This window comes from Ovis canadensis, chromosome 3, assembly GCF_042477335.2.
Source record: "Ovis canadensis isolate MfBH-ARS-UI-01 breed Bighorn chromosome 3, ARS-UI_OviCan_v2, whole genome shotgun sequence".
NCBI lineage: Eukaryota > Metazoa > Chordata > Mammalia > Artiodactyla > Bovidae > Ovis > Ovis canadensis.
Window position 1 is genome coordinate 186,011,976 of NC_091247.1, and position 17,267 is coordinate 186,029,242.

The 17,267-nt window shown below is 56.7% G+C and overlaps 1 protein-coding gene across 1 annotated transcript in view; it reads right to left on the reverse strand.

The window, feature by feature from the left end:
• Nucleotides 1-1,786: 1,786 nt before the first annotated feature.
• MYH9 (myosin heavy chain 9) overlaps nucleotides 1,787-17,267 on the reverse strand; it is an 85,383-nt gene continuing 69,902 nt past the window's right edge. Inside the window, exons 22-41 of the mRNA XM_069585335.1 lie at nucleotides 16,908-17,114; nucleotides 16,250-16,387; nucleotides 15,508-15,631; nucleotides 15,085-15,256; nucleotides 14,112-14,324; nucleotides 13,233-13,377; nucleotides 11,788-11,994; nucleotides 11,480-11,584; nucleotides 11,048-11,200; nucleotides 9,717-9,965; nucleotides 9,367-9,579; nucleotides 9,015-9,227; nucleotides 8,565-8,726; nucleotides 7,203-7,331; nucleotides 6,228-6,316; nucleotides 6,003-6,126; nucleotides 5,578-5,786; nucleotides 4,794-4,902; nucleotides 4,517-4,689; nucleotides 1,787-3,352 (exon numbers count right to left, since the gene is read on the reverse strand). Coding sequence (XP_069441436.1) covers nucleotides 3,220-3,352; nucleotides 4,517-4,689; nucleotides 4,794-4,902; nucleotides 5,578-5,786; nucleotides 6,003-6,126; nucleotides 6,228-6,316; nucleotides 7,203-7,331; nucleotides 8,565-8,726; nucleotides 9,015-9,227; nucleotides 9,367-9,579; nucleotides 9,717-9,965; nucleotides 11,048-11,200; nucleotides 11,480-11,584; nucleotides 11,788-11,994; nucleotides 13,233-13,377; nucleotides 14,112-14,324; nucleotides 15,085-15,256; nucleotides 15,508-15,631; nucleotides 16,250-16,387; nucleotides 16,908-17,114 — 3,267 coding nt within the window. The 3' untranslated portion in view covers nucleotides 1,787-3,219. The remainder of the gene's footprint in view (nucleotides 3,353-4,516; nucleotides 4,690-4,793; nucleotides 4,903-5,577; nucleotides 5,787-6,002; nucleotides 6,127-6,227; nucleotides 6,317-7,202; nucleotides 7,332-8,564; nucleotides 8,727-9,014; nucleotides 9,228-9,366; nucleotides 9,580-9,716; nucleotides 9,966-11,047; nucleotides 11,201-11,479; nucleotides 11,585-11,787; nucleotides 11,995-13,232; nucleotides 13,378-14,111; nucleotides 14,325-15,084; nucleotides 15,257-15,507; nucleotides 15,632-16,249; nucleotides 16,388-16,907; nucleotides 17,115-17,267) is intronic.

Consider the following 17,267-nt stretch of genomic DNA (forward strand, 5'->3'; position numbering starts at 1 on the left):
TTAGTGTAGTTTGTCTTAGGTACAGAGGGCCCTGTGCAGGGGCCTTGCACGTAGCACATTGGATTAACATTCTCAGCACAGAACCACTGGGCCAGACACTTGCCAGCCATGTGCAGAAGCCGGCTTTTGTGTTCATAACCATAGTCTGGATGCAAGATTTGGAATTTTCTGGAAAAAATAAGCAATTGAGCAGAGTTAGGGATGAAGAGGTCTCTAATGCCAGCAATCAGAGACCACTGGGAAAACTGATTGCTCAGTGGAGGCAAATGAAGAGGTGAGCACTTGCAGGGACCAGGGTGGATGGTCCACTTTAGGGGCCAGCAGTGAGGAGGGATTAGCAGGGGGAACAAGAGAGGCTTGATGAGGGGAGGCATTAGCATGCTTTAGGCTACACAGACACAGGTGGATGCCTGGAGAGGGAGCCAGGACCCCTCCCTTCCACAAGGGACTTTGGAATCTGCAGACCCTGGGCTCTCATGCTTGTGCATGGTGGGCGGTCAAGCAGCCGACTGCTCCCTTCCTCCTGATGTGCAGCGGCGGGCACCCCCCAGCACTTCCCAGGCACAAGGTGAACAGCCAATCCACAGGACCTCAAGGGGGAGAACTAATATTTGTGGGTCCTGTACTGAGTTAAATGGTGGCTCCCCAAATAGTATGTCCACGACCTAATCTCTGCAACTGTGTATTGACCTTAGGTGGAAACATGTCTCTGAAAATCCTTTGAGTGAAATATCTTGAGATCAACATTGATTACCTAAATCCAATAACTAGCATCCCTATAAGAGACAGAGACAACAGAGAGTAGGTGGAGAAGGCCACAAAGAGACAGAGGCAGGATGGAGGGGTGCAGCCGCAGCCAAGGAACGCTGCAGGCACCACCAGCTGGGAGAGGCGGGGAAGGCCCCCAGAACTTCTACAGGAGTGGCCCCCGCTGACAGAAAGAAGGGCCCCAGACTCCAGTGCTGGCCCTCACCCACCTCTCCCATCACCTCCTGCCACTCCTTTCCCAGGGCCTGAAAGTGCACCTTCTCAGAGGCTGGACGGGTCAGCTGTTGGAGGGCCTGGCAAGCATCCAGTCTAGGAGCCTGCACCTCTCCTGAGCAACCAGGCTGGGCAAACAGTGACCTGGGTTGGTGGGGGAGAGGAGGCCTGCATTCAGATAGGCTGCTAGAGTCCACATCTTGAATCAAGTGCGAGCCCAATCCCTTCTCTAAGGAGAGCCTTTTTCTCCCTCCCCTCTCACCCACAACTGCAGGGACATCTGTCTTTACTGCCCTCACACTCCCAGTGCCTGGTGAGGGGCCTGGTTTCCACCCAGCCTTTGTTGAAAGAATGAACAAAAGCTGACAGTCCTTGGAAAGCCTCTGCCCCAGCACCCACAGGCTTAGGCACCAACTCCCTCATTCCTTCTTCTACAGCCCCTGGGACGAACCTCCAGAGGGCAGGCTTTGCCTTGTCTGATGACTAAGGAACCTCAAGAAGCTGGCGTCTCTAGCCCCTGAGCCAGCTCGGCGTCCAACACATAGTACGTGCTCAGTAACTGAAAGGAATCAAGATTTATAAGACACTTGTAGCATCCTTGAATCTGGCCAGCCTACCTTTCTGCATGACCACCACCCCCTATTAAAGCCTGGCCCCAACCATGCTGCACTCCTGGAAGCTTCCAGAAATCACACAAAGGAGGTACCTGCTGCAGAAGCAAAGCACAGTCCCTTCCAGGGGAGCCCAGATACAGTGTCCTCTAGGCCACCTGCTCCCGTGCACAGACAGCCCCCAGACACGTGTCTCGTAGCACAAGGATCTCTTTATTGTGACGCTCAGTGGAAAACATCTGTAAACCAGCTCACTGTAGTGGTGACAGCTGCAACCATGCTAAGGCACTTTCATTATATAAAAAAAGGGCGGGGGTGGGAGTTCTGTCCACTCCTTTGTGACAGCAACTGGGACCTGAATTCAGAGCTTTTTAGGCATATGTAGCTTTAATATATCTTCATGATTTCTTGAGAGTTTGTTACCTTAAAAAAAAAAATGCCTTCTTTGCCATAAGTAAGTCTAAATGCAGCATATACAGAATAGTTAGGAATACAAGGAAATCCAGCCACCAGTGTAGACCAGTGCAGGACAAGCTGCTCTCTCCTAGACGTGCTTCTGAAGGAAAGGCAGTGATGAAGACTGGGAATTTCATCACTAATTACAGTGAGAGGGAGAAAAGACAACAACGTTTTCTGTTTCTTTTAAAAATGTCTGTGCAGACGGCAGCGTCTTGAGTTATACGGAGTCAACGGTGCTGATCAACTACCCTCGGGCCCCAGTCCTGGCCCTTCCCACTGCTCTGGCTGTCAGACTCGGGACAAGTCCATTAACCATTAAATATATTTGGTCCCCAAGAGTGTTGGGAGAGGCCACTGCTGGCCTTTCCAGCTTGGCCCCTAGGCCCTGCCTGCTCAGCCCAACAGCCCCGCTGCGGCAGGGATGGGCTGCCCTGGGCCAAGGAGGGGAAGGGGTCATCATTGCACTTGAGACATTTGAGAAGCAGGAAGGGGACAGTGGCGCTGCCCAGCGGGGTAGGGAGGAAGGCCCTCCCCTCCCGACCCCGGCATCCTGTGCCCTGCACAGAGGTGGACCCCCTGGGGCTGCTCATGTTGGACCACCCAGAGTCCACGGGAGCAGGGGGGCCGGTGGGGCAGAGGGTGTGAGGTCACCGAGTGTGATTGCCAACAGCAAAGGAGGGAGAGGGGACAGCTGGTGGCGGTGGCGGAGGCGGGGGGGGGGAGGTTACAACTCTTCCTGGGGCGTTGGGCTAGCGAAACTCCTTAGTCTAAAGAAAAATAGATTCATAGAAAACTCTCTTGCCCATCCCCGGAGGCCTGCTCCTGCCCTCCTCGCCTCACCATCTTGTGCTCTGTGGCGAGAAGGCGGGAGACCCGGCTGGTCGCTCTGTCCCTGGGCCCGGGCCCAGGACCCTGACTCTTTGGTATCAGATTCGGGGTGGGGGTGGAGGGGAGCAAGGGGGCTGCAGCAGAGGAAGCCGAACACCCTCAAGGAGGCCTGGGGGACAGGCGGGGTGGTGAGGGGGGGCCTGAGGTCCCCAGCCTGGGGGGACAAGGTGGGGTCACAGTCACAGCAGTCCCCAGAGGGAGGAGGGGGTGCTGTGGGGGCTGGGGAGGGGAGGCGGAGTCGCTGATATCCGTCTCCAGGCAGCAGGAGAAGAAGAGCCAGTTACTCGGCAGCTCTGGCCTCGGCGGCTTTGGCCTCTGCCCCATCAGCTTTGCCATCCATCTCATCATCCGAGCAGTCGCTGGCACCTTTCCGGGCCATTCGGCGGGGCACAACGAACGGCAGGTCCCCACGCCTGGGGGCAGAGGTAGCGGTTAGCAAGGCTGGCAGGCGGCCACAGCACAGCTCATGTGTTTCAAAGCAACCTCAGAGGAAGACTAGCTCCTGACATCCCAAGGGGAGAAGCAATGGGGCGGGGGGCCTCAGGGGCAGGACAGGAGGGCTCACGATAAGGGGATGACTGAAGCTTCCTGCTCTCACCCCAAACACCAACAAAAAATTGTCAGGTAATAGGGGCTGATTAAAAGGAGGCACAGTGGTAAAGAATCCGCCTGCCAATGCAGGAAATATGGGGGACACGGGTTCGATCCCTGGGTCGGGAAGATCCCCTGGAGAAGGAAATGGCAACCCACTCCAGTATTATTGCCTGGAGAATCCCACAAAGGAGCCTGCTGGACTGCAGTCCATGGGGTCGCAAAGAATCAGGCACGACAGAGCGACTCAACAACAGAAGGAGGCCCAAGAGCAGCAGGAGCCACCCCTGCAAAACACCACCCTCTGGTCACACTTGGTACCAAACAGGTGAGATCATGAGACAGAGGCCGACAGTGCAGTGCACACAAACAGGCATCTCTTCCAATCCCGGATAAGAAAACCAACAACATACACACTGACTAGACTGCTGCTTGTATGCTTGAAAAAAGAAAAAGGATCACTGGGAAAAGGAGGTCAACAATGAGAATGTCGACAAAAAAGGCCCTCTGCCTCAACCATTTCACACTGCCTGATCAGGACACTCCTTTGAGAAATGCCAATCAGCCCTCTCCACCTGATCAGGGTTGGAAGATCGACCTGAGCTGTGCCAGAGACTGGCTGCGTGGCCTTGAGCAACTTCTAGTTCACAAAACCTGAAAACGTTCTCAGCGGGCTTAAGGGCCGTGACAGGAACAGACTTTTCAGGCAGGATGGGAATCAATCACCCAGAGAGATTATTCAAAAGGCTGGGCTACAGCCTAGGAGGCCGGAGAACCAGGAAGGGCTCTCTGACAAGCACCCTTCTGGTGTCAGTAAGTGCCCTGCCCACTGACAGGGCTGAGAAAGGGACTGAGTTTACAGTTTACTGAGCCTCATGATGAAATTCTGCTTTTCAGGACAAAGGAACTTTTTGGAAGAGAAAGGGTCACGTGGCGGGGTGGGTGTGGGTGAGGGAGTGGGGTGGGGGGCGGTTGGCGGGGCTCACCTGAGCTTGTTCTTGAGGGAGCTGACCTCGCGGTTCATGGCATCCGCCGTCTCAGTGGCATCCTCCAGCTCGCGCTGCAGTTTCCGGCGGGAGGCATTGGCCCGCTGGGCCTCCTCCTCCGCCTCCTCCAGCTGCCGCTTGAGCTGCTTCAGGCGGGTGGACGCCTTGTCCGCCTGGAGGGACGCAAGGCCAGGGGCCCAGGTCAGGACTGCACGTGCCAGTGGCCCACCCCGCCCTCAGCTGCCTTGGGGCAGGGCCCTGCTCCGCCCCGGCTCACCTGGTCCTTGTACTGCTCAGCGTTCCTCCGCTCGTCATCCACCTGCAGCAGCACGTCCTTCAGCTTCTTCTCGGCCCGACGCACCTGCTTGCAGGCTGCCTGGCGCTCCCTGCGAGGCACAAACACAGTGGCTCAGGGGCACCCGCTCTTTCAGAGGGTCTGGTGGACAAACCCACAAACTGGGCCACCCACATCTGGGTCTCACTGGCCTGTCCCCTGTAGGGAGGCCTTGATCAATGCTCTTATGAAGGCATTAGGATTGGTCCCATTTCACAGATGAGGAAACTGAGGCTCAAGGAAGTGACACATCTCAGAGAGCACAGATAAAGCTAGAAAAAAAAAAAACGACTGACGCCCATTAGACCCGGGTTCGATCCCTGGCTTGGGAAGGTCCCTTGGAGAAGGGAATAGCAACCCACTCCAATATTCGTGCCTGGAGAATCCCATGGACAGAAGAGCCTGGTGGGCTACAATCCATGGGGTCGCAAAGAGTCGGACATGACTGAGTGACTTTCACTTTTCACCCCTAAAGAAGTTTGTCTTGCTGAGCCCACAGATGCGCTGCCCAGGGAGTGGGAACTACCACCTCTCTCTGATTCAGCCCTGAGTCACCAGGCTCAACTTTAGAAGTGGGCCGTGGGTTCCTCTTCAAACTCTAAAGCCCTAGCAAAAGGCCCCAGGGAAAAAGATGAGAGTCCCCCCTTAGGACAGGGGAAACAGCATCAGGGACGGGCACACAGAGAAGCCCGCAGATGGTGCTGGGTGGCGGGCGAGGGACACCCACTTGGTCTCGTTGTCCAGCTGCTCCTCCAGCTGTGCGATCTTGGCCTCCAGGGCAGTGATGGAGGCCTTGTACTTGGACTTGACGGTACCCTCCATCTCCTGCAGCTTGACCTTGAGCTCCTTGTTCTGGCGCTCCAACTGCTGCCTTGCATTCTCGTTCTTCTGGGTGTGGCTGCGCTCCAGGTTCAGGTCGGTGTTGAGCTGGTCGATCTGTGGGAAGAAGGGCTGGTGACCTCAAGGAAGGTGGGGACCCTCATCACCAGACCCTCCTGGAAGAGGGAGCTGCCCAATGGGAAGGGTTCAGAAGCAGCTCGACCCCCGAAAGAGAGGAACCAAGGAGAGGGTGCAGGCACCAGGATGTCCTCCTCTAAGCATCGGATGGCTTCTGCTGGGGGCCCCGGTGTGGAGGGAGGCCCAGCTGCCCACCTGCAGGTTCGCCTTCTTCAGCCTGTCGTTCACCAGCTCCGTGTTGCCCTGCTCCTCCTCCAGCTCCTCCTCCAGCTGTGCGATGCGGGCCTCCAGCCGCCGCTTCTCCTCCAACGCCAGGGCACTGGGGAGAGTGGAGAAAGGTAAGAGTGGCTAAGCTGGGGCGGGGAGCCCCCACACCCACCACCTCCTCCAGTGGAACACGCCACGCTTGCCCCAGCTCACCCCTTGCCGCTGCTGTTGGCTATCTCGTCGGCCAGCTCGTCCCGTTCCTGCTGGGCCTGGCGCTTGGCGCGCTCGGCAGCTGCCAGCTCCTGGCACGGGAACCCAGAACATGACCCATGGGGTCCCCACAGCCGACAGCACCCCCTCTCCATTCCCAGTACTCTGAGACCCTGGCCTCCTCTTCTCAAACCCCTTTCCCAGGCCTACCTCCTCCATGAAGCCCATTCTCATGAGCCCCTCTGAGGTCACAGCTTAGGTACCATTGTTTACACAGCCCCCATATCTAAGTGCTAAAAACTAAGCCAGGGGTGTTGTAACAAATAAGAAATCACCATGGCCTGATGGAATGCTGGTCCCTCTGCTTTCCAACAAGACAGGAAGCAGGGGCAACAGGACAGAGATGTGAGTTGAGGCCAGGGTGCCAGGGCTCTGAAAGCCAGAAGGGGAGAGGGCTTCACCCTGAGGCTGAGGAGGCCTCGCCAGAAGCACACGCGCGCAAGAGGGCACAGCCAGTCTTGACAGGAAACCTGGCTACCTGGCCCAGTCAGGAGCAGGCTCAGCTGCCAGCATCCTCTCTGCAGAAGACGGCCTGGAGCCTGGGCAATGCTTTCACAGTCAGCCTTGCATGAGGCAAGAGGCCGCCAGGGGACAGTCAATGCAGGAAGCCTCTGGGAGGGCCCCCTGCTCGCCAGGCGGCAAGTCACAGTGGGCAGCGGTGGTTACCACAGAGCCCCGGCTTGTGCAAGGGAGTCAGCCCCAAATGGTGACAATTTAATTCACACACGATTTAATCACACCAGGGAGCCTTCCAACTTAATGAAACCTTGCACGGCAACCTTTCAGAAAACAAGAACCAGGCCTGCCCATGCCTGGAGCTTGGCCCATTTTTCAAAGCCTTCCCCCGTGACCCAGGGTGGTGAGCGGAGGCTCTGGGCTGCCACCTGCTGGTCAGAGGGCGCACTGCACCCGGCCCACCTCCTGCAGCTGGATCATCTCAGCCTCCATGCTCTTCAGCTTCTTCTCGTTCTCCTTGGCCTGCGCCAGGATCTCCTCACGGGAGGCGCGTGTGTCGTCCAGCTCTCGCATGTAGTCCTTCATCTGGGCCTGGGGGCGGAGAGGAGAGGCTTGGCACCACCACCCCAGCCACTCCCGCGCACCACCCACTCCTGCCCCAGCCCCAGAAGACACCTCACCAACAGGGACCGGTGGCTGGTTCTCAGCCTGCACCCATGTTCAGCTCACGCAGATATCAAAGGGCAAGAGGGAAGACAAACCGTCCCTGTTCTACACCACTGGCAGTCTTTGACCGCTGGGTTTACAAAGGACACCTGTGGCAGCGTTAGGCCCTGGGTGTGTGTTAGTCCAGCTGCATTTCTGTTTACTTTCTACCACTTCTGGTTGACTTGGATCCCATGCTCCAGGTCAAGGGCCACCTGCCAGGTTAGCCCCAACCACAAGACATAAGCCTATGTCCTTTGTTCTCCTGTGATTCATTCTAACTCTAAAGATCCTGGGACATACTTTTTTCCTCTCTTTTCTTTTGTAGGTAAATCCCAAACTGGGATTCCCCAGGCCCGAGGGTACAAGCTTTGTTGTGTGTGGCCAGGTGGTGCCAGCTAAACTACCACCATCAATGCATCTACAGCCCACGACCTTGCCAGCACCAGATGTTGACATGTGTTACTGTTGTTGGTGTGCAGGGTATAATGAGGCATCTCAGAGCTGGGTTGTTTTTTTTAACTTGTTATTTTTAATTATTGACAAGGCCAAGCATGTGTTCTGTTTCTGGACTGCTGCACTGATTCATCAGCTTGGAACCTTCTGTCACTGTCCATTAAGGCTGGATTGAGTCATGTCTGGCTTATTGTAGAAAACTGCCACTAAGTGACTATAATGCCACTGCACTTTTAGCTTTACACTTGTTTCTTTGTTTAATGTGAAGTCAACAATTTTTGACTACTGCAAGTTTGCTTCTGACTATAATATTTTGTCTCCACTCGGCCTCTGGGTCTGCATCTGTGTAGCAGCAGTAGTGTTAGTCTCTCGGTCGTGTCCGACTCTGACCCCATGGACTGTAGCCCGCCAGGCTCCTCTGTCCATGGAATTCTCCAGGCAAGAATACTGGAGTGGGTAGCCATTCCCTTCTCCAGGGGATCTTTCCTACCCAGGGGTCGAACACAGGTCTCCTACAGTGCAGGCAGATTCTTTACCACTGCGCCACACCCAAGACCTTCAACGTGGCACTTCCCAGCACTCACAGGCCAGCCCAGCAGTGTCCAGCCCCGTGCTGGGCCCAATGCTGCTGTATGCGGCTGGATCAGACCAGCCTGAGCTCACCTGCAGCTTCCGCAGCTGCTTGATGGCTTCGTCCCGGTTCTTGTTGGCTGAGTCGATGTGGGCCTCCAGGTCCTTCAAGTCCATCTCCAGCTTCTTCCGAGCGGCCACAGCTATCGAGCGCTGCTTCCTCTCATCCTCCAGCTCGGCCTCCATCTCCCGCACCTGGGGAGGTGCCGACAGCTCAGGGGCCCGGACGGACCCAAAGACACCACCTCAACTCAGGGCCCAGGTGGGCTTGGTCCAGTCCCAGGGAGTCCACAGGGCCTCCAGGGACAGTGAGGATTACTGACCATAAAACCCTGGTAGAGGGGGTCACTAACCCCCAGGCAGAGACCTAGGACGCAAGGACGTGGAGGACACTCCCACAGACCAGTGGAAGGAGAAAGGAGCCCCCGAACTCTGGGGCATTCCTGCCCGCCTCTGCCCAGGGAGCGGGCAGGCCCTCCGCACCTGTTTGACCAGCTGCTTTTTCTTCTCCTCGCTCTGCTCGTCACGGCCTTGCAGGTCCCTCTCGAACTGGGCCTTCATGGCCTGCAGGTTGACCTCCAGCCGCAGCTTGGCGTCCTCAGTGGCCTGCAGCTCGTCCTCCAGCTCCTCGAGCTGTGTCTTCATCTCCTCCACCTGCTGCTCCAGGGCCCGCTTGGACTTCTCCAGCTCATGGACCTGTCACCAGGGGTCCGGGTCAGGCCCCGAGGGGAGCCAGGCCCCCAGGTCCCCGGCCCCAGTGTCTGTGAGGCCCTAACTCTTGGTGTCTGGAGGCCGCCCCGGACCCCGAGAGCCAGCCATGGGCTCAGGGACTCACGCTCTTGCCCACGTCATCCTTAGAGCTCATGAGGTCTTCCATCTCGGCGCGGAACTGCTTATTGAGCCGCTCCAGTTCTGCCTTCTGTTCCATGGCCTCCTCCAGCGCCCGGGCCAGAGACAGCGCCTTGGTCTCCTTCTCCCGGGCCTCCGCCTCCGCCCGGTCACGCTCCTCCGCATACTTGGCGGAGATGGTCTTCTCCTCGGCCAGGAGCTGGGGGACAGGCGGGCACCATGAGTGCGAGCAACGGGCTCTCGGAAAGGGTCGGAGCCTGAAAGACAGCAGCCTCTGCCCACGGCAGGGTGTCTGCAGCCGGGCGGGAGGAGGGACGATGCACTGGCGGCACCCACCTGGTCGAACTTCTTCTGCTTCTTCTCCAGGTTGGAGACGCTCTGCCGCTGGTGGTCGAGATCCACGAGCAGGTCGTCCAGCTCCTGCTGCAGCCGCGTCTTGGTCTTCTCCAGCTTGTCGTAGGCAGCCACCTTCTCCTCGTAGCGCTGGCTCAGCCCCTCCAGGTCCTTCTGCAGCCTCCTCTTGGCCTCCTCGGCCGTCTCCAGGCACCCCACGCTGTCATCCATCTTCTTCCTCATGTCGGTGACCTGGGCGGGAGCAGGGAGCAAGGAGGATCCAGTTGGCACCTGCTCCGGGAGCTGGGCTGCCACTGCGAGCAGAGTTATCGGTCGCCAACTCAGTTATGGAAACAGCTTCCCAGCCGCTTCTCTATTCCTCTGGGGCCAGGGAAATGGGACGCTCCACAGAGTGCAGGTGCCTAGCACACGGAGCCCAAGGCAGGTGGACGTGCTGGCCAGCTTGGAAAGGGCACTCGACCCTGACCTGACCAGCCGCTTGTACCAAGACTGAGGCCCAGAATCGGGGGCCTCCATCCCTCCCCTCTCCCAGGCAGTAGCCTGGTGTCCCCAGTCCATAGGTGTCCATCCCGCAGCCCCCTCCTCCCACCCAGACACACAGCCGCCACCACAGGAACGCGCTCCCTGTCCCCACCCAGGTGTGGACCGACTCCGCACCCTCCCCTGAGCCGGTGCAGCTCTGCGGGCACATTTAAATAAGTCCTAAGACAGGATCCACAAGAGTGCTCTCCATCTATCTTTGGCCCCAGATCCTTCCAGGGTCTAGAGAAGACCACGGCCTCCTTCCCATGACGGTGTTTTAATAGGCATAAAGCGAAATATGTGGGACCACCAAGAAGCCACTGTGAAAGAGTGCAGTTGTCAGGTATTTTTAAGACAGTGGTTCGGTAACTGGTGTGCTTCTTTAGCACAGCAGAGAGCAGGCTCTTGAGTAGCAAGGAGCACAGTGACCTTCCCAAAGCCTGGCCTCAGCTCAGACACAATGACCAGTGGTTTCCACTCAACAGGCCACAGGCGCTGCTACCGTCACGGCTTGTTGCCCACATTCAAAAGGGAACAGAATGCTGAGGGTCAGCTGGAGACTGGTGAAATGAAGATGAACTCCAGCCAAGTTCACGGATCCCTGAATTCTCCTTGGGGACCCCAGGAGTAAGCCCTGGTCTGGGGAGGGCAGGAGCTCCCTGAGGGAGGGCGGCCAGCTTGGGGAGGCCTGGCTGTGCTTCCAGGTCCAGGTGGCTACCCGGCCAGAAGCTCCCCAGCCTGCAGGCTCCGACCACCGTTTCCGGGCGATCTGAGGGGAGCCAGCTCCGAACCTGGGCGTGGAGGGTGGAGATCTGCTTCTCCAGGTTCCGCTTGGCCTCCTCCTCCTCCTCCAGTTGCTCCTTGAGAGAGTTCTTCTCATCCTCCACCTGCTTCAGCTTGGTGCTCAGACTCAGCTTCTGCCGGTTCTCCTCCTGCAGCAGCTCCTGCTCAGCGGACAAGGGGGGCAAGGGCTCAGGACCCACGCTGTCAGAGCCTTGTGGTCCCCATGCTCTCGGTGGGAGAGAGAAGCAGGCCCCAGATTCAGAGGGCAGCCAGCAAAGATCTGGCAGGGAGCCAGGAGGTCCCAGAGAGCCTGGGGACGCTGGGGGAGGACACTGTGAGGAAGACCCAGAGGCCTGGCAGCTAAGGCCGTGTGGGCACAGGGTCCTTCCAGGATAAGAACAGCTGCGGGGGGGGTGGGGGGGGGGCATCGCTGCCCTTACCTGTGTGTCCTGCAGCTGTGACTCCAGAGCAGAGAAGTCCTTGGTGAGCTTGCTAGACTTGCTGTCCGACTGGGTGAGAAGACCCGTCACATTGTCCAGCTCGACCTGTGCGTGGACGGGAGACAAAGCCCCATGAGCTTGACCAGGATTGCTCAGGGCCTACCTCGGCTCTCTCAGCCATGCTGGACCTGAGCCACAGGCTGGACCCCAGGGGGCTCACAGATGAGCCGGGTCATGGAGAGAGCGAGAGAAGACCAGGGGCCCTGGCAGCAGGGGCCAGGACCCAGGCAGTCCGGGGGGGGCCTCACCTGCAGCTTGGAGACCTTGTCGGCCAGCTCTGTGCGCACACGCTCGCCCTCGGTGAACTTCACCTGCAGCTCCTGCAGCTGGGCCTCCACCTTCTTGCGCTTGTGCTCGGTGTCCGCCTTGCCCTGCTGCAGCACCTTCACCTCGTTGGCCAGCTCCCCTCGCTCGTTCTCCAGGGTCTGCTTGGCCTTCTCAAGGTTGGCTTTCACCTGCGAGGGGAGAAAGCAAAGACATAAAAGGGGGAGCCTGTGACATGAGGCTGGTTTTCCCAACATCATCAAAGAGCCGGTGGAGCCAGACTCGGAATCTGCCGCCCTGCAGCAAAAGCGACACCGGGCAAGTCCAGGGGGCAGCGAGCTGGCGAGGACCGTGGACTTGGAGGGCTCAGGCCGGATGTGGACTCATCACCCAGCTGGGACAGGACGCCTGGCGCGTGGCCTCACCTGAGGACCACTGCTCCCCTGGCTCTCAAACCATCCCTGCCTGGCCTCCCGCACAGGACACAGGGAATGTCCAAGGGCAAGACACTGTCATTGCTGATGTTAAGATTTTAGCATTGTTATTATAGGCTTAGGGAAACTGTAACTGTTCATAGTTAGACTTCCAGGAAAGCCTCTTAGAAATTTGATGTTCACCATAACACTGAAATGTTCTTCCGAAAAATATAAAAGCCAAGTTTACAGAACAAACACAATCCCAATCTATTCTATATCAAGCCAGTCACAGTATCAAAGGCAAGTTCAAGGGTAAACCAGACCCCAAGTGCATGCAAAAGCTCTTTGGGTGAAAACAGCTAGAGGAAAAGGCAAGGTTTCAACCTGCCCAGAACCAGGAGGAAGTCAAAGGGAAACAGAGGGACAAGGCATGTTTCTGAAAATATTGTACAGGCTGCCACACAGAAGAGCCTCTGTCTTCTTGGGCTACCAACAAGGGTGGCCGTGAGCTGGAAACCACAGGAGGCAGGACTGGGCTTGTTCAGGAACTGCCTGGTCACAGTCCCCTGGCTGAGAAACCAGCCGGGTCAACATCCCCAGGGTTCTCCCTGAAGATTCCAGTTGACCATGTGTTGGAGGTGTTCTAAAGAAGGCCTGGGCTTCAGGAAAGGGACCCAGTGGCCTCTGAGACCTGTTTCAGAGTCACTCCAATTCCATGAAACTTTGGTCTGGCAGGGTGTTGAACAGGATAATAATGGTAAGACTAGAACAACTTACTGAGCCCTTACCAACTGTGCACTGTCACATGTTACCAACTCCAACTCTCACGTAATTGCATGCAACGGGCTCTCACTAGCCTCCCTCACAGAAGAGGAAACTGAAGCACAGAGGGACCTGTATGGCCCCCAAGGCACGCAGTCAGGAAGGGCTGGAGCCTGGACTACGCGAGGGTCCCCCAACCCTCCCCCCCGCCCACAGTGGCCGAGCCTCATGGTCCCGGGGGGCCCACGCACCCGCTTCGTCTGCTCCAGCTGCTCAGCCAGCTCCTCCACGGCCTGCGAGTGCTTCTGTCTCATGTCCTGGATCTGGGCCTCATGGGTCCTGGCCTCCTCCTCAAGGGTCTTCTTCAGGATGTTCACTTCTTGTTCACGTTTGGACCTGAACAGAGAAACGCCTTCAGGAGGGAGGCCAGGGCCCAGGAGCGACGCTGCCCTGGCGGCACAGAGTCCGGTGGGGAGCACTGGCCATTCCAGGCAGCTTTCTGCCTGCTGGCTTCCCTCCTCAGCTGTCCATCCTATAGCACAGGCTCACAGACACACTTTTTTTCTCTCCATTTAAAAAAAAAATGTAATATAGACCTTTTATGCAAGGAATTGGATTTTATTCTAAATATGGGGAGCCAAGAGTAATTTATAAGATTTTTTTCTGGCTGCACCACAAAGCATGCTGGAGCTTAGCTCCCCAACCAGCGACTGAACCATGCCCGCTGCAGTGGAAGCACAGAGTCTTAACCACTAGGGAGCCAGGAAGTCCCCACAGACACACCTTGTAGGGGCTTCCGCAGCCTTTCAGCCTTAAAGCCCACCCTTGCCTCAGCCCAACTCCAAGCCAGGTTCTTCAGCTCTAGAGAGAAGCTGCTGAGGCACCATCAGCTTCCATCTGTTCTTGTTGTTCACTCACTAAACTGTGTCTGACACTTTGCAACTCCACGGACTACATCACACCAGGCCTCCCAGTCCCTCACTATCTCCTGGAGCTTCCAGGCTCCATGACAACGGGCCACACTGTGTGTGTGCAGAGGCCCTGGGGTCCCCCCTCTGAGGCCAGAGGCCCCCTTTCCCTGCACCACCACCCCCATCCTCAGTGACGAGGCAGTCAGCCCCAAGGCACACCTGAGCTCCTGCTGCGCAGCTGTGGAATCCAGAGTGTCCTCCAGCTCCGTTTTCAGAGCCTCCAGCTCTTCCCCGAGGTCTCGTTTCTGCTTCTCGGCTTTATTCCTAGCAGCACGCTCAGATTCCAGGTCTTCTTGGAGTTCCGAAATCTGAGATTCCAGCTCCCGAATCTTCTTCAGGGCCATGTTCTTCTGGGTGGTTTCTTCTTCCACTCTGCCAAAGAGAGCACCAACGTCAGGATGAGGTTGCTGTCACCTTCAGAGAGCAGAGTCTGCAGAAAAGGCTTAGAGAGATGCAGCCGAAGCCAGTCCTGCTGGTGACAATCATAGCCCCTTAGGAGCTCTTCTTGGCAAAGACACTGAGGCATCTGGAAGACTTAAGGGCTATTCCACTAGGAGACTTCAAAAGCCTCACAGAGGAAAAATTTCATTTTCCAAATTCAGTGCTTTAAACATTTTTTTTATTGAAATGTTAAATGAAAAAACAAAAAGGAAATAAAATGCTACAGTCCATGATTACAATATCAAAGTAGAAACACAAATGTGCTCTGGACTTAGGGTGATAATCGAACATTAGAGCAGCTTCATGAGTTGTAACAAATGTATCACTCTTGTGGGGCAGTTGCTAATGGCGGGTTCTTGGGAAATCACTACAACTTTTGCTCAATTTTCTTATTAACTTAAAAATGCACCCCCAAATAAAATCTATTTTTAAAAAGCATACCTGTAGCCATGAAATTTTATAAAAGAAAGAATTGCTGTGATTGGATGACTAGGACCGTAGATGACTTCTGGGCGGGATTACAGACAACCCAGACTGCACTTTCAGTGAACAGAAAACGCCTTGCCGTAAACTAGCTTCCCAGACAACAGTGGAGTGCCTGCCCACAGTTCACTGATGCACCAAGAACCACAGCAGGAAGCCTGCTGAGAACACAGGCACTGGCCATCCGGCCTGATACTCTGACCCTCACCTGGCCAGGGCGGCCTGGAGCTCCTCCTCCTTCTTGGCCAGCTGCATCTTGAGCTCGGCGATCTGAGCCTGCAGCTCAGCAATCTGGTCATTGAGGTCGGTGGAGTCTCCTTCCAGCTTCCGGCGGGTCTTCTCCAGCTCCTGGCGCTGCTTCTCCTCTCTTCGCAGGCGTTCTGAGAAGGAAGAGCGGAGAGATGCCAAGAGTCTTCAGTAGCTTCTCTTTGTCTTCAAATCTTACATAAAATACCAGGCTTCACAGGGAGCAGCTGCCGTGTCCCACGTCTGGAGGGCAGTGGCTGAATGCCACAGGCCCCAGGAGACCTGCTTGCCACCCCAGCTCCTGGCAGTGAGGCCCATGCTGGTCCTCGAGTGGTGGGTACCCCGGCAACCCCAAGTCCAACAGTCCCTGCGTCCCACCACTTACCCTCCAGGTCGGTGATCATCGCCTCATGCTTGTTCTTGAGTTTGGCGAGGCTCTTCGATTTCTCCTCCTCTTCCATGAGGTTGGTGGTGAACTCGGCTATTCTGTCTTCCAGCAGCTTCTTCTCCTGGGGTGCGAGGGTGGATCAGGGCTTAAAGTTAGTTGAGTGCAGAAGGCACCGGGTCTCCTCAAGCATGACTCACCCAGACACTAAGGTCTGAATGGAGGGGCAGGGCCTTAAACACTTGTCAAGTGCATTAGGATTTCTCAAGTCAAAGGGGTCATTTTTAAAGTCACTAGCTTCTCTGAAACAGCTGGGTAAGCTTCCTTGGGACCCATAAACGGGGTGCCCAAGCCCTTTCCTGCATTATCCCTTTCTGCACAGGTAAAAAGACCTCCCAGGTGATGGTGAGTGTCAGTGGGAGAACTTGGGGCAGGAGAGCGCTACCTTCTCGATGCCTGTGACCTCGCCCTTCCTCATCCCCTAAAGTCCCCCTGCTCTTCTCACTTTCTGCTTTGTGTGGCCACCAGTGGAGTCCTAATTCCACAACAGCGACCACACAGCCCGCTTACCCCTCACATGGCAGGGTTCCGGACAGCCTCCTGCCCTGTGAAGCTGGCCACCCCCATCCTCCTGAGATGAAGGTCAGCATCCTGACGGGGTCTCTCCCACTCGTCTAAAGTGATGCCCAGCTATCATCTGTGGCCAGGAAGACGCTGACAGGGGCCCAGCCACTGGCCTCACCTTGGCCAGCTTGCAGTTCTGGTCCTCCATGATGATCTGGTCCTCCTCCAGCTTCTTCAGCTTGGCCTCAGTGGTCACCTTCTCCAGCTGAAGCTTCTGCCGGGCGCTCTCCTCCTCCTCCAGCTGCTCCTCCAGCTCCTGCCACAAAGCCAGGGCAACTGTGAGCAGACAGGACGGGGCCCAGTGCCCACGTGTGGAGTCACGTATTTAAAACTGGGGTGCAGGGATGAGAACCCCAGGTCCTGGTTCCAACACAAGGTCATGTGTTCTGAGGGACCACCTCTAGTGAGTGTCCACCCTCAGCTCCTCAGACCAGCCGGAGTGATCACAGAGGAGGGGAATTAAATCGGATTCAATGCTCAGCGGGGCAGTGCTCATGAACACCTGACAGGTGTCAGAAATAATGAGCCAGGGAATTCCTCGGCGGTCCAGTGGTTAGAATTCCGAGCTCTCGCTGCCAAGCGAGAACTAAGATCCCACAAGCCACAGAGCATAGAAAACAAACAAACAACAAAAAAACTGCTTCAAAGAGAACACCTCTCCAAGGCTGCCCCCAGGACAGAGACTGTCTTCCCATAGCACTTGGGATACCCCTGCTCCCCACCCGCCCTGCCCCCCACTCCCCTCCTGGGCCCGGCCCAGCCCCTCCTCCAGGCACCTGGATGTTCTGCTGCATCTTCTTCTTCTCGGCCTGCAGGTGCTGGCATCGCTCCTCCTCCTCTTCCACCCTAGCCTCCAGGTCATGACAGATCTCTTCCAGCTCCTGCTTCTTGGCTGTCAGACGGGCGCGGAGCTCCTCAGCCTCGGCACATAGTTCCGTTTCCGCCTGGAGCTGCTCCTGGAGCTGCAGCTTCTCAGCCATGAGCTGCGGGAACACAGAAGGAACGTGAGCTCTGACAGCTGCTTGCAGGCTGCCTGGCCCCATGGGAGAGCTGATCCCCAGCGAAGGCTCCATCTCAGGACGCTTAAGCTGCCAGGCATGTCTAAACATCACATCCTGCATCAAGGAAATTACCCC